General features: G+C 40.8%; 1 protein-coding gene across 1 annotated transcript; it reads right to left on the reverse strand.

Moving 5' to 3' along the window:
- Window positions 1–194: 194 nt before the first annotated feature.
- On the reverse strand, window positions 195–11,997 carry fam193b (family with sequence similarity 193 member B). The gene is made up of 10 exons (XM_081611401.1): window positions 11,697–11,997; window positions 8,582–8,860; window positions 7,693–7,891; window positions 5,440–5,649; window positions 4,315–4,726; window positions 4,037–4,220; window positions 3,703–3,936; window positions 1,726–2,782; window positions 1,566–1,641; window positions 195–640 (listed from the first exon to the last, which is right to left on the reverse strand). Exons 1-10 carry the CDS (start codon window positions 11,856–11,858, stop codon window positions 544–546), a joined length of 2,910 nt encoding a protein of 969 aa, XP_081467527.1. The 5' UTR covers window positions 11,859–11,997; the 3' UTR covers window positions 195–543.
- Window positions 11,998–12,045: the final 48 nt, after the last annotated feature.

Genomic DNA, 12,045 nt, shown 5'->3' on the forward strand with positions numbered 1-12,045 from the left:
GTTATAACTGTAACTTAGGATGGTAGAGCTGTGTTTTCTTAATATTAGTTCAAACTATTATATTGTGCTCCATTCTGACAACTGTACATTATTAGCATATTTGGATTAGACTGCAGGTTGTGATGGATGATAAGCACCAGTTCCGTTTGACTTCATTGCAATTCATCAGTTTAACAATGTTAAAATTTCGCAGATTTGTGATAAAACCATTTATTTCATGTAATTGTTTACATACTACATAAGTAAGCACATGGATGCAGCTGAATCAACAGACTTTTCTCCGTCTCTGTGTCACTCATTCGGTTCACGTTGCAATCATAGCAAAAGGGTAGAGTTGGCCTTGAGAGCGCCAGGTGGCTTCACGGCCACGAGCCGCGTTTCAGTCTTTTTAGTGAAGAGCAAGATTTTTAAAACCAGGGTCCCTTGGCTTTATCAGGAGAAGAAAACTGGGAATGAGAGAAGGGCTCAGGCCAAACCGGGCTCTGCTGAGAGAGTTTGTGATGTGGAGAATTTTTTTTCCTTCCCCTCTGAATTTCATCCGAGTTATTGAGCTGCATTGGATGGAACCTTTTTGAGGCTGAAGTTGGACCAGTTCACTGCTACCTTCTGGCGAGTTTGCTTTGCTGAATCAAGACAGAACCTATGAGAAGCAAAGAAATGAAAAAAGAGGAAGTGAAAAAACTGGATTAGTGATGCAAATAAGGCTAACGCTGTCAGATACAAACAGAGAAATCAGCAGATGTTCTTCTCAAACGGCTTCTGTGGGTTACCAGATAGATCAAAAACTCAAAAACTGGTTCTTTTTCTGATCAGAGGTCACTTGAGTAAGACCTACCGGTTCAACCAAACAACACATTTCCATGTGGAATTGCTTACTGACTGAAGAAGACTCAAATGTAACTTTTACCAGAACCACTGAGGTCTTTAAAATGAAGTTAGAAAATCACAGAACTGCACAGTGGTGTGAAAAAGTGTTTGTCTCCATCCTGATTTCCTGTTTTTGCAAGATTGTCACACTTCAGTGTTAAATGAAGTTAATTATTAAAGGAGAAAAAAAAGGATCCAAAAACTAGATGTCCCTGTGTGAAAAGCTACTCTCTAAATAGATAACAGGAAGGCTCAACATAGTAAAACAGACATGTTTGGTTTTATTCATTTACCTTTTGTTCAACAAACCACTGTTGATTCGAAAATTGGGCAACCTTTTAGAAATCTCGGAGTTAAAGGTTTACACTCCCCCCAAATTTTTTTTATTGTTTATGCTAACTGCCAATTGCTAAAATAGAGTAGTAAATGGCCTGTACTTGTGTAGTGATTTAGCTAGTCCAGAGGACTCCAAAGCACTTTACACTACAGTCAGTCAGGAATCTTCAATACTGTTCATTTATCATGCTGTTTTTTTGATAAAGAAAAATAATGACAAAGGGCAAGAATTAGCATCGGCAGCTCAAAGCTTTATAAAACCCAAAAATCGGAATCCGAGCTCAAAATTCTGATTGGTGCATATACGGTTTAAACTAAAACCCGATTTTTTTTTTTTTTTGAAACGGCTCTATTGTGATTACCTTTTAAAGTATTCAACTTCCCGATCAATCTCATCCATTTCTGTGGGATCCACATCTTTAGGGAGAAATACATCATCTGAAGAAGTGACATAAAGATGCAACATTAGATGGGACTTAAATTCAGCATAATGTGGTAAAGACAAAGCTGTTGCCCCCGTACCAATAGCACTGTTGGACTTTTCTCCCTTATTCTTGTTCTTCTTATTTTTCCCCTTGGGTTGTTGCTGTGGAGGCCCATTTGGAGGAACGCAGGCGGGAGCTTTGTTCTCTGATTCCGGCTCGGATCGACCTCCTCGGGTCTCCATGTCAGTTTTCCCCCTTGGTGCACCCACAAGGCCGTTTGCTCCGTTTGATACGTGTTTGGACGACCTCCCCTCCTCGGCTTTCTTAGACCCGTTCTTCTGGTTGTCTGCTGGCTGCTGAGGCTGTTTGCTCCCAGCCTTTGAGCCGTGAGACGCCGTGTCTTTAGACTCATTGGTTTTCTGTGCTTCGTTCCCAGAGGCAGCTTTGGTTGGTCTGAAAGAGTTTTGCTCCAACACCGACTGCTCCTGTTTTAGATGCTGCTTTTTATTCTTCTTCGACTTCGCGCTGATGTTTCCAGCGCTCTTGGGGTCAGGAGCGTCCTCCTTTGATTTTGCCGTCGCTTGGGCTGGCACCTGTGGCAAACTGTCAGATCCAGCTGAAGTGCATCTTTCTGGGGAGCGAACTCTAGCGAGCTTTGAGAGACTGGTTGTAGTGTGCAACCGCTGGGCGTCCTTTGAAGCAGCACTGACACCTGATGGGGTGTTGGCAGCAGCATTAGGAGAAGAGGACATATTCGTGTCCTCCCATCCATTAACCAGGTCCAGGTGGCTCTTAAAGCTTCCCAGCGAGAGAGGAGAAAGGTCCAGGTCTATCTGCTGCAAGTCAGAGGAACCGTTGAGATGCGACAGCAGGTGGTTTCCCTCCAATGTAGCTGCCTTCTTGGGAAAGTCATTGACGTCCAGGTTGAGGTCGTACATGCTGAACGAGGCCCGGATCGAGTCTTTGATGGTGTTCTTGATCTCTTCCAGTCGACTTGTGAGAAAACTGTTGACTCGCTCTAGTTCCAGCTGAGGCCAGTCAAGCAGCCGACTGGTTTCAGGGCCGTCGGGGATGGGCTCGTCTACGGGCTCCTCGGGCGCACCGGACTGGGGTTCACTGCCAGCAGGACCCGTGTTAACCTGCTGAGCTTTTTCCTGCATCATAAGAGGAAACAGCTTCAGGAGCAAACTTAAGTACAAACACATAACACACAATGCAGAACCACCTTAGAGATGTTTGCATGCACTCGTCTACATGAATGTCATATTGATCCAGGTTTATTGATTACTTATTGGAATCGTTAAATGTTGCGGCGGCTTGATACCTCAACATATAATTTGTGGCATCAAAATTGAGATGCACAAGTTTGAACTTATTGCAGGTTTTTTTTCTAATCTACAGGAGGTTCAAGATTATACATGCACTCCCACTAAGACCTGGACCTGGCTTTTGAGTAACTGAGTTTCAACCTTCTGACCCAGACTGTTCCCTTCAGATAAAACTGTTAGTTATGATGTTCAAGAACAATACAAGAGCCAATGTGATTTCATTTCATCACAGGTTTGAACATGCTGTCACACCAGTGTACATGTCCAGTTAAACATCAACATAGGTTGGAGACGACTTGTCCAAAAAGAAGCATCTGCTCCAAAGCAGACACCTTCAAGCTCAAATGCCTTTTGCAGGCAAAACTATATTGAGCGCAATATTTATCTTTTTGGCCAAGATCACAGGAAGTATGTTTGGTGGAGTCAACTTAAGTATTATCAGTACTAGGATCACTGTACCAGAACTCAAGAATGGTTGAAGCTCATTAAATTGTCCTGGAAGTTAAATTTTATAATCTTATGGCCAGAACTGTCTCAAATTACGGTTTATTGTGTTGTTTTTACCATGACAAAATAAAATTTGAAGTTACAAATATGCTCACAATTGACTTGATCTTTTATTACCGGACAAAGATTTGAGCTTTAAGCTTTAAAATAAACCACATCTACAGGTTTTGTTTAAAATTAACAGTTAAGTAAAATGACTTGCGACAGAACTTGAGCAGCTTTTTCAAAGGTCGGCAAACCTTTTTCTTTTGTTTGTGTCGAGCCCTCTTGGCAGCCTTGGCACTGTTGACTGGTTTAGGCTCCGAGCTGTTTATGAAGTCCAGCAGCTCGTCCACGTCCCTGTTGTCAATGGCACCGACTGCGTTCAGCTCTGCATCCTGACGCTGAGGCAGCTCCTCTTTACGTCGCGTTAGGCGTGAGCGAAGCTTCTCACGGATCTCGGCGTAGTTTCTGCTGGTTGGTGCAGCTGGAGGCTGCAAGATGTTAAACATGTTTAAATGAGACGCATGTTTGGCAAAGCAAATGCTTTCCGTTTCTTGCTTTCTAGCTTTAAGGAAGGAAAAGCAAATCTACCGCATTGTGTCCAAAGAACTCGCAGTAGCAGCAGTCACAGTATTTCCCGTCCTTCTGATTGGTTGAAGAGGAGGCACAGGAGCTCCTCTCAGAGCTGCTGTCTTCATCCTCACCTTCTTCCAGCTCAGACGACGGGTGGCACAATGTCCCATTTGTCACTTTGTGCCCTTTACATGCCTGATCCCTGCAAAAGACCGCCCCCCAAAAAATAACATTTTTACTTTAAAAAAAATACAGAATTTTTCTAATTTCACATAAGCAGATACACCGGTTCTAACCTGCAGGCTCCGGCCGTCAGATGCCCTACATTTGAAGCGGCCACAGTTCCCGGGTTGTGTCCGTTGCAAGAGTGGTTACAGCCCATTAGAGACGTTCCTAGTTTGCCGTGTTGTGTGTTTACCGCAGGAATGTGGGAGTTTTTGCATGAACTGGGTTTGTGAACCGATGTCGGGCTGTCTGGACTTGGGGAGTTGAGTTTGGCTGTGGTGTTGTGGAGGTTTGGTACCAGCGGGGAGAAAGAAGTCTGGGCTGCCACGCCAGTGCCGCAGGACGAGGTGACGTGGCCGTGCTGTCCGGAGTTTGGCTTTGGGGGCAGGAGGGAGGAATGCTGGGAGGAGAGACCGGTGGGACTGTTGGGCGGTACCGACAAGTCTGCATGTTGATGGTGGTCACTGGGATGAAAGGCTTCCCCTGGACAACAACACACATTAAAAATGAGCTCTAGGTTATAAACATTGATCGACTGCAGGAATTACAAATGAGCAATTCCTGCATGGCCTTCAAAAAAATTACATCTCTGGCACATTTTATATGTCGCTACAATGGATATGTTTTTGCATGTCATATGTAACTTGGGAAGTAATAATAGTGATAGAATTTCATTTTCTTAAGTTAATGATAAATTAAACTGTTTTTTGTTTTAAATAAAAAATACTAAAGAATGTTTTTCCATGTTGAAACGAATGCTGTGCTTTTATATAGTCACATACAAAATGACTAAGTAGATTCTTTTTTTATACAAAGAAAAAAGCATAACTTAATTAGTGGCATAATGTAACATATTCAGTTGGATAAAATTAAGCTTTCCATCATATTTGTTCCTAAGACAAATACAGTTTTTTAAATATTTATTTTACCAAAAGAATGTTCCTCTGCAGCAGTTGCATATGTAAGATAAAGAAAAAAACTTCACAGTTAGCGGTCTTATTTGATCAAGATGGTAAGCAACTGCACATTCTGGTTGCTTTCATTCTAGAAAACACCAAGAGCTTTTCCTTTAAAGCCCTTTTAATTACCCTGTGCATGACTAAAGTCAGAAACTGAAAACTGGCAGCAAAATATTTCATCAGTACATCACTACTTTTAACAAGACTGCTTGACCCAAACTAAACAAAACAAAATACCTGGTGGCGTTGGTCGACGGCACATGGTCTTGAAGTGCTTGGGAGTGGTCTTACAGAGGTCTGCTGAGGTAGACTGGGAGTTCCCAGCAGAGGATCCACTGGAATTCTGGGACGACGGGTGACTGTAGGGACAGACTTTGGGACTTGAGGTTTTTGCCGATTTTCCGGGTGCTTCATGAAGCCCCCGTTTTTCGTGACAGGCTGTTAGCCCTGTAAATAGAAGTGTGTTTAAAATATCTCAGATAACAGAGGGTTTAATAGCTGTGCATTCCCAAAGCTCGCACCGATCAACACATAGGAACAGTAATAAGCGTCGGACCTTTTGGTGTAATTGAACCATCAATAACAGAAAGAAGCATGTAGGAGTCATTCAGGATTAGAGTTTGCTTTGTGAAATCGTCTCTTTTCTTTGAGGGGACGTTTAACTATCCAACTATAACTAATTATTATTGTTTCTACTAAAAGACGACAAGCTGACACAAGTGTTTTTGACACGTCTGAGTCCAGCTTACACATCTCTTCGAATTACATTTTAAAATGTTGACTTACTCATAACTGATGTAGAAAGACACTAGACGTTGACATGTCTTGTTCCTTTCTTTTTCATGTTGCTCCACTTATTCATGCGCTGCACCCTTTGCTTCTTATTCACTAAACAAATTAAGCTTTTCAAGAATGACATGCGACTTCATGATGCATACAAACATCATTTGACTACTTTCACTTTCCATGCTTAAGCCTCAATCTTACATTACCAATTCAAATTTTTTTTTCCAGACGAGAGCTACAGGAACTCTGGTGTATTTAAGGTAAGCTCTACAACAAAGTCTCAATGAAGTCTAAAGTAGAACAATTTTTAACCAGTCTGAATAATAAACTAAACTTGATTGCATTGTTTAAAAACAAGGATCAATTGCAAAGTATGCAGTTGACTTGAAATCTGTCTGCATAATTGAATTGAATATAAAAAACCTTAATTACATTCATGATCTTTTCAAAATATTTCTAGTCTTTTTTTTTTTTCTGTTGATTATATTTCTAATTTGTTCTGTTCAACCCTGATGTTTACTTTTTAGGAAACTATCTGCTGTTCTGTTTATTGGTCAAAGTGTTTTGTGGCTTTTTAAGACTGTCGAAGTGGAAACATCGTTTTACTGCCTATTTTTAACCAAACCCGTAAAATTCAAGCACCAAGGCAGGTTCCTGACAGAAAACAGCTGTTTGAAGCACCGTGAAGGAACATGGGTGCATTTTGGGGCTAAAATTGAAGAGTTGGTTTAGGCGAAAATGCAAACGCATTTGTGTACTTATTTAATACTCAGATAATGACTACGAATTGTTGATAAGCCAGAAAACAATAGTAGACGTCACACAGTTTGAAATACTGTTAAGAGATGATATGTAGTTGTTTTGGAGTAATTTCTACTGCCAATTTAAGAAGTTTACTCTTTGTGATGCTTTTTTTGATTTGGGTGGAGCAATAAACTGTTGGTTCTATTCCTTTCCAACCATTAAAATGTTAGAAATGATGAACAATAAACGATCTTGTCCATTTAAATGTTTCTCAGTTGTTGAACCAGTTTAAGACAGAGCAGCTTCTGCATCACACTCTGATCAAACCTTCACTGCCTGACAGATTAGTGACATTCTTTAAGGTTCGATACCAACTTAGGATAAACTAGTTTTAATTCAGCAATTAAACGCAAAGATTTTTCCTCAATTGAAAACAAAAAATGTATCCAACATGCATTTTTCCAGAGAACAGCATTTAATTTTTCAGTATTTGACCTGGCGATCATCGAATCAAGTCTATTTCATTCATTGGCTGATCAATAGTTGAGTCACTAATTCATCTTCTTTGTTTTCTTATGTTAGAACCATCATTCACTAATAACTCAGACTAAAAACCAGCCTACACACGCAGTAACTTTGTAGTTATGAATAAAAGCTTTAATTTAGAGTTTGGTTTAGCCAGCCTCCTTTCTGCAAACATCCTTTTACCTGCAATAATTCTGAGCCAAAACTTTATTTTCTCCCTCTTTAGGTGCAGCAGAGCAAAGATGCCAACCAATAAAACTAAACTCAGTTTCCTCTGAACAACAACAACACCACCACCAACTCAACATCTGGATCTTAAGCCTGGAGAAACCTTCAGCCATCACCGTGTGTGTGTGTGTGTGTGTGTGTGTGTGTGTGTGTGTGTGTGTGTGTGTGTGTGTGTGCGTGTGCGTCATTGACGCCTTTACTCCTTACCTTGTGATGACAGACCTTGTGAGTGCGAAGAAGTGTTGTGGTTGCAGTGCTCGCCTCCATTGGAGTGGGCCGAGTTCCAGAGACCTGACAGTTTGTGGGCCGACAGGAAGGAACTTGGGTCCCAGTCTACAGTACTTTGCTCCGGGTAACCGTTCCCACAGCTTTGGGACTTACAGGAGGAAGAGTGTGACAATGGTACCTTGTTTGAAAGAAATACACAAAACAGAACACCAATTAGTTACTCATCTGGCCTTCTTTTATTGACCCGACAAGAGAGTGAGATAAAGGTCAAACGGCTTAGAAGTGCGTTAAAACTATTTTAATGAGAAAAAAACAAACAGTAAAAAAGACTGCTTCTTGTTTTTCTAACGTTTAACATATTTACAATTTGAACTGAAAGTGCACACAGACCTTTTTCTGACGCAGCACTATCTGTTTTTATTTAAGGTCTGAACAGCTAATTATGAGTTTGAGCAATTCCACTTTTATTTTTCTCAGGACAAATAAAACTGAAAAAATGTGCTGCAGGTTCCATGTTAGATGTTGTTTTGCATCCAGTGGAAAACTAAAAGAAAATACTTGATTATGCCCAATTATGCATCGGTTAGTTAGCTGAAAAAAGGACATTTAAGTGCATGCTGTTGGGTGATGCACCATGGACCAAAGAAAGATGGGAGTTTTAATGCATTCAACAATTAGTGGGGGAAAAAAAGTCAAATCAGATTTTTCAGAACCTGCATCCCCATATGAAGCAAATCAAAAAGAAGTTCTCCCACACACATTAGTAATCAAAACAACCAAACACATTGTCCAAATATAAGAAAACAAGAGCAGAATAAAACTTCCCCTGAGCCAAACCATTTGATGTTTTTTGTTTTGTTTAATGTACCGATGAGGGCTGCTCCTGCGTGCTCCTTCTCTCCTCCTCCTCCACGCTCTTGCAGCAGCTCTGACAGATCCACAGAGGCACCTCTCCCAGCAGGGACTGGGACAGCGAGGGCACCGCGTCAGCCAGCTTTCGACCCGGCGCCTCCCGCAATAAGGCCTGGGAGAGTGCAGGCACGGCGTCGGCCAGCTTCGTCCCGTGGCCGGCGGGAAGCCCGTTGACAGAACCCGCTCCCCAGTCCTTGAATTCTCGATGGCACAGCAGGCAGCAGGTGTGCATGGGCTGGGCAGACACAGACAGAAAGAATGTGATTACCGTTACTGTGGAATTACAGCCCGACTTCACCTGGCGCCATAATGAACTTGAACCAATTTGAAGCCAGGTGAATATAAACAGAAAACTTCGAAGCATCAGAAGAGTTGTTTGCTTTTTACTTGACCTAACTACTACTGAGTCTTTGTTTGTTTTATCACTTGAATACTTCCCTCTTATTTATTCTTCTTTGAGACCCTTTGTACTCGATGAACAGACAGCCATCATAGTTCCTTTTCCTTCATATTTTGATATCACCATTTTGGCTTAGATATTTCTTGCAATGTCTGCACAAAACTCAGTTTGTTTTAAAACATCTCAAAGATTTGAACCACAATTTAAAGGCGGCTACAAAATGTAAATTTTAAGTGCCATAACTGGCTTATTACTAAGTGTAAATGAACATTGTGCTTAATAACGGCCCTGAAGTGTCACATACTTGCCAGGTTCATTTTAAATCCTTTTGCTTAATATCACAAGACAGACTTCAGGGGCTCTGCAGTGTGTAGGGCTTTATGATCTGCACTGGACAGCAATTTCAAATAATGCAAAGAAAGAGTGATACCAGTAAGGAGCAAAGTCTTTTGGAAGAATGGTTAAATTAAAAAAACAAAACAAAACAGAAACACAACTGAGTGCCTTATTAGAAAAGTAATGAAATGACTGTTTCTTCGTGTTTCAAAGGGCTAAATGAAACATCACTGGAAACCTTTCTGATGTCATTATGATTTAAATCTAATAATTACATGGGGAAAAAAACACCAGTTAACATAGATTTTACTTAGTTGATTACAACGAGTTATATGTGCGTTCAAGTAGTCTCAGATTTCAGAGCAGGGGGTCACACCTGAGTTAGAGGGTTCTGGTTGAAAGAGGGAAGACTGAGGGATTTGCCTTTTCTTTTGGCACCAACAACTACAAGCCTACTTCTTTCAACTTCCTGTATTAAAACACGACAGGTACATATTCGCAAAAAGATATTTTACCGTGTTGCCCTGGTTTAATGAAGTGCTAATAAATGGTTAATATGGGCAACTGTGTGAGATGTTAAACTCAGAGTTTCTTCATCAACTCCAGCTTTTCTGGTCCAAAGACTGACTTTAGGGAGCATTCTGGTTGTTTTCCTGACTCTGAACTTGAAAAATACAAATTCAGAGTACAAAGCGAGTGGACAATTAATGCAACACTGTCAATGTAAATTGTTTACAGCTAGGTTCCCTTACCTTCCGAACCTACAGTACGCTGTACATTATGTAATCATTATTTTTTCAGCCGAGTTTATTGCTTCCCTGCAACATGGGAGTCATAGTTTAGTCACAGGAGATGAAATGCAATTTCACAAGCAATAACTAAATCCTAAGTGAGAGCTACTAATCACAGAACAAAAACAGCCGTTAATAAAAAAGACACAAAGTTAGGAATTAACTGGACATATGTGCACTTTCCAGAACCTAAAACTTTAAGAATGATCTTTTTGACTTTTTAAAACCTTTCAGAAAACCTCTATAAACACTCTGCAAATTCATTAAGTTCAAGAATAATGTCACGGTTTTGCGAGAATCTGTTTAGATTATCTAAACATGAATTTGACCAACAGAAACCAGAATAGTCAGTAAGGAGATGTGATGTTCCGTTTGTTTTGAACTGTGTGGAGTTTCATGACATAAGAAGTATTTTAGATTGGTTACATTTTTGGAGCATTATATTTCTCTGAGCTCCACTCACTGATACAGTAAAAAAAAGAGAAAAAAAAAGAGGCATTGATTACCATAATCGTGGGGTATCAATAAATTAACAAATGTCAACACAAGTCAACTACAATTCTGTGTATGTATAACACTGAATCACATGATTATAAATCATATATAGCTAGATGTTAAGTTACATCCACGTCACAATGTAAGTAATGTTTAATGATTTGTAAGAAAAAAAAATAAACAAAACTACATGTTATTGTTTAAAAGAGTCACATAAAGTTAAACATGTTCTGCTTTACTGTTATTACTTCTTATTATATTAGCAAAAAGATAAAACAGATCATAAATAAATATTATAGTTTTAAGGCTTGTTTGAAATTTTGAGTGGAATTGACCCAGACTCAGCAAAATTCGCATCAGCTGGAGTTGTATTGTATAATTTAATTAAAAAAGAAACAACGATAAATCTGAGTCAAATCGTGTGGTTTTGGCATCGTTTTAGATGCTCAGTGCAAATGACGTTCTCATTAAGACCTAACAAAATGATGCGTTTACAGTCAAAGTTTTCACCTCCCATATAGATCATAAAAAAACAAGACACGACGGAAAAAAGAAAACCATAACTGAGATTTGGCATAATAATTTTTAACCCGTTCTCTCCTGTAGCCCGGTGGGCTGCTTAGCTGTTAGCTTGTGCTTGCAGAGCGCTCCTGCACACAGGGATGAAGCACGTTTGCAGCACACTGACTAGCCTTGAGGCTAACGTTAGCTGGGCGGATGAAGAGTTGTAAAGGCTGGAAATGGGACGACCTGTCTGAGGTACAATGTCACCTGTCCGACACAAGAGATGGGCTGCGAAGCTCCCGGATCCTCCTCCCTCAATTCAGCTTATTTGTTGACCTGCACATCCAACGCTATCAAGCTCCACATCCACGACAAGTACATCAAGTGTGAAATAGCTTTCAAGTACGGAGCGAATGCATTTAATTTTACCTCAGCGGTTTTCGTTAATTAAATTAAAAAGAACAGTAGGGTTCTGTTTGGATTAGCAGAGTGGAGAAGGAACACAGGCCGGGTAGTCTTTACAAATGGGTTGCTTTTTTAGCTACCTGGTTCGCCCTGGTGTTCGTCAGCCTATCCAACCCAGCATCTCCTCCGCCGCCACCGCCAGCTGCATCGCCGGGAGAGACAGAGCTCTTCGGTGCGGTCTGCTGTCCAGGCACAAGCTCCTTCTGGCCGACCCCTTGTTGCTTGCTTTTCTTCCTCGCCATTACAGTGGTGTTTGCGGGACGCTTTGGCCAAGTTTGCACCAGTTTCAATGGTTTTTACGAGCACACTTTCGTTTCTTCTCGGACCTCAAAATGTTCTCTATCTCCTCCAGTCAAGACAACAGTCAATATGGCGGAGGACTGGCACACTCGGGGGTTCAGAGGTTAAAGATACTACTGGCAAGGAGGC

The sequence above is a fragment of the Poecilia reticulata genome, chromosome 10, assembly GCF_904066995.2.
Source record: "Poecilia reticulata chromosome 10, P_reticulata-male-v2, whole genome shotgun sequence".
Lineage (NCBI taxonomy): Eukaryota > Metazoa > Chordata > Actinopteri > Cyprinodontiformes > Poeciliidae > Poecilia > Poecilia reticulata.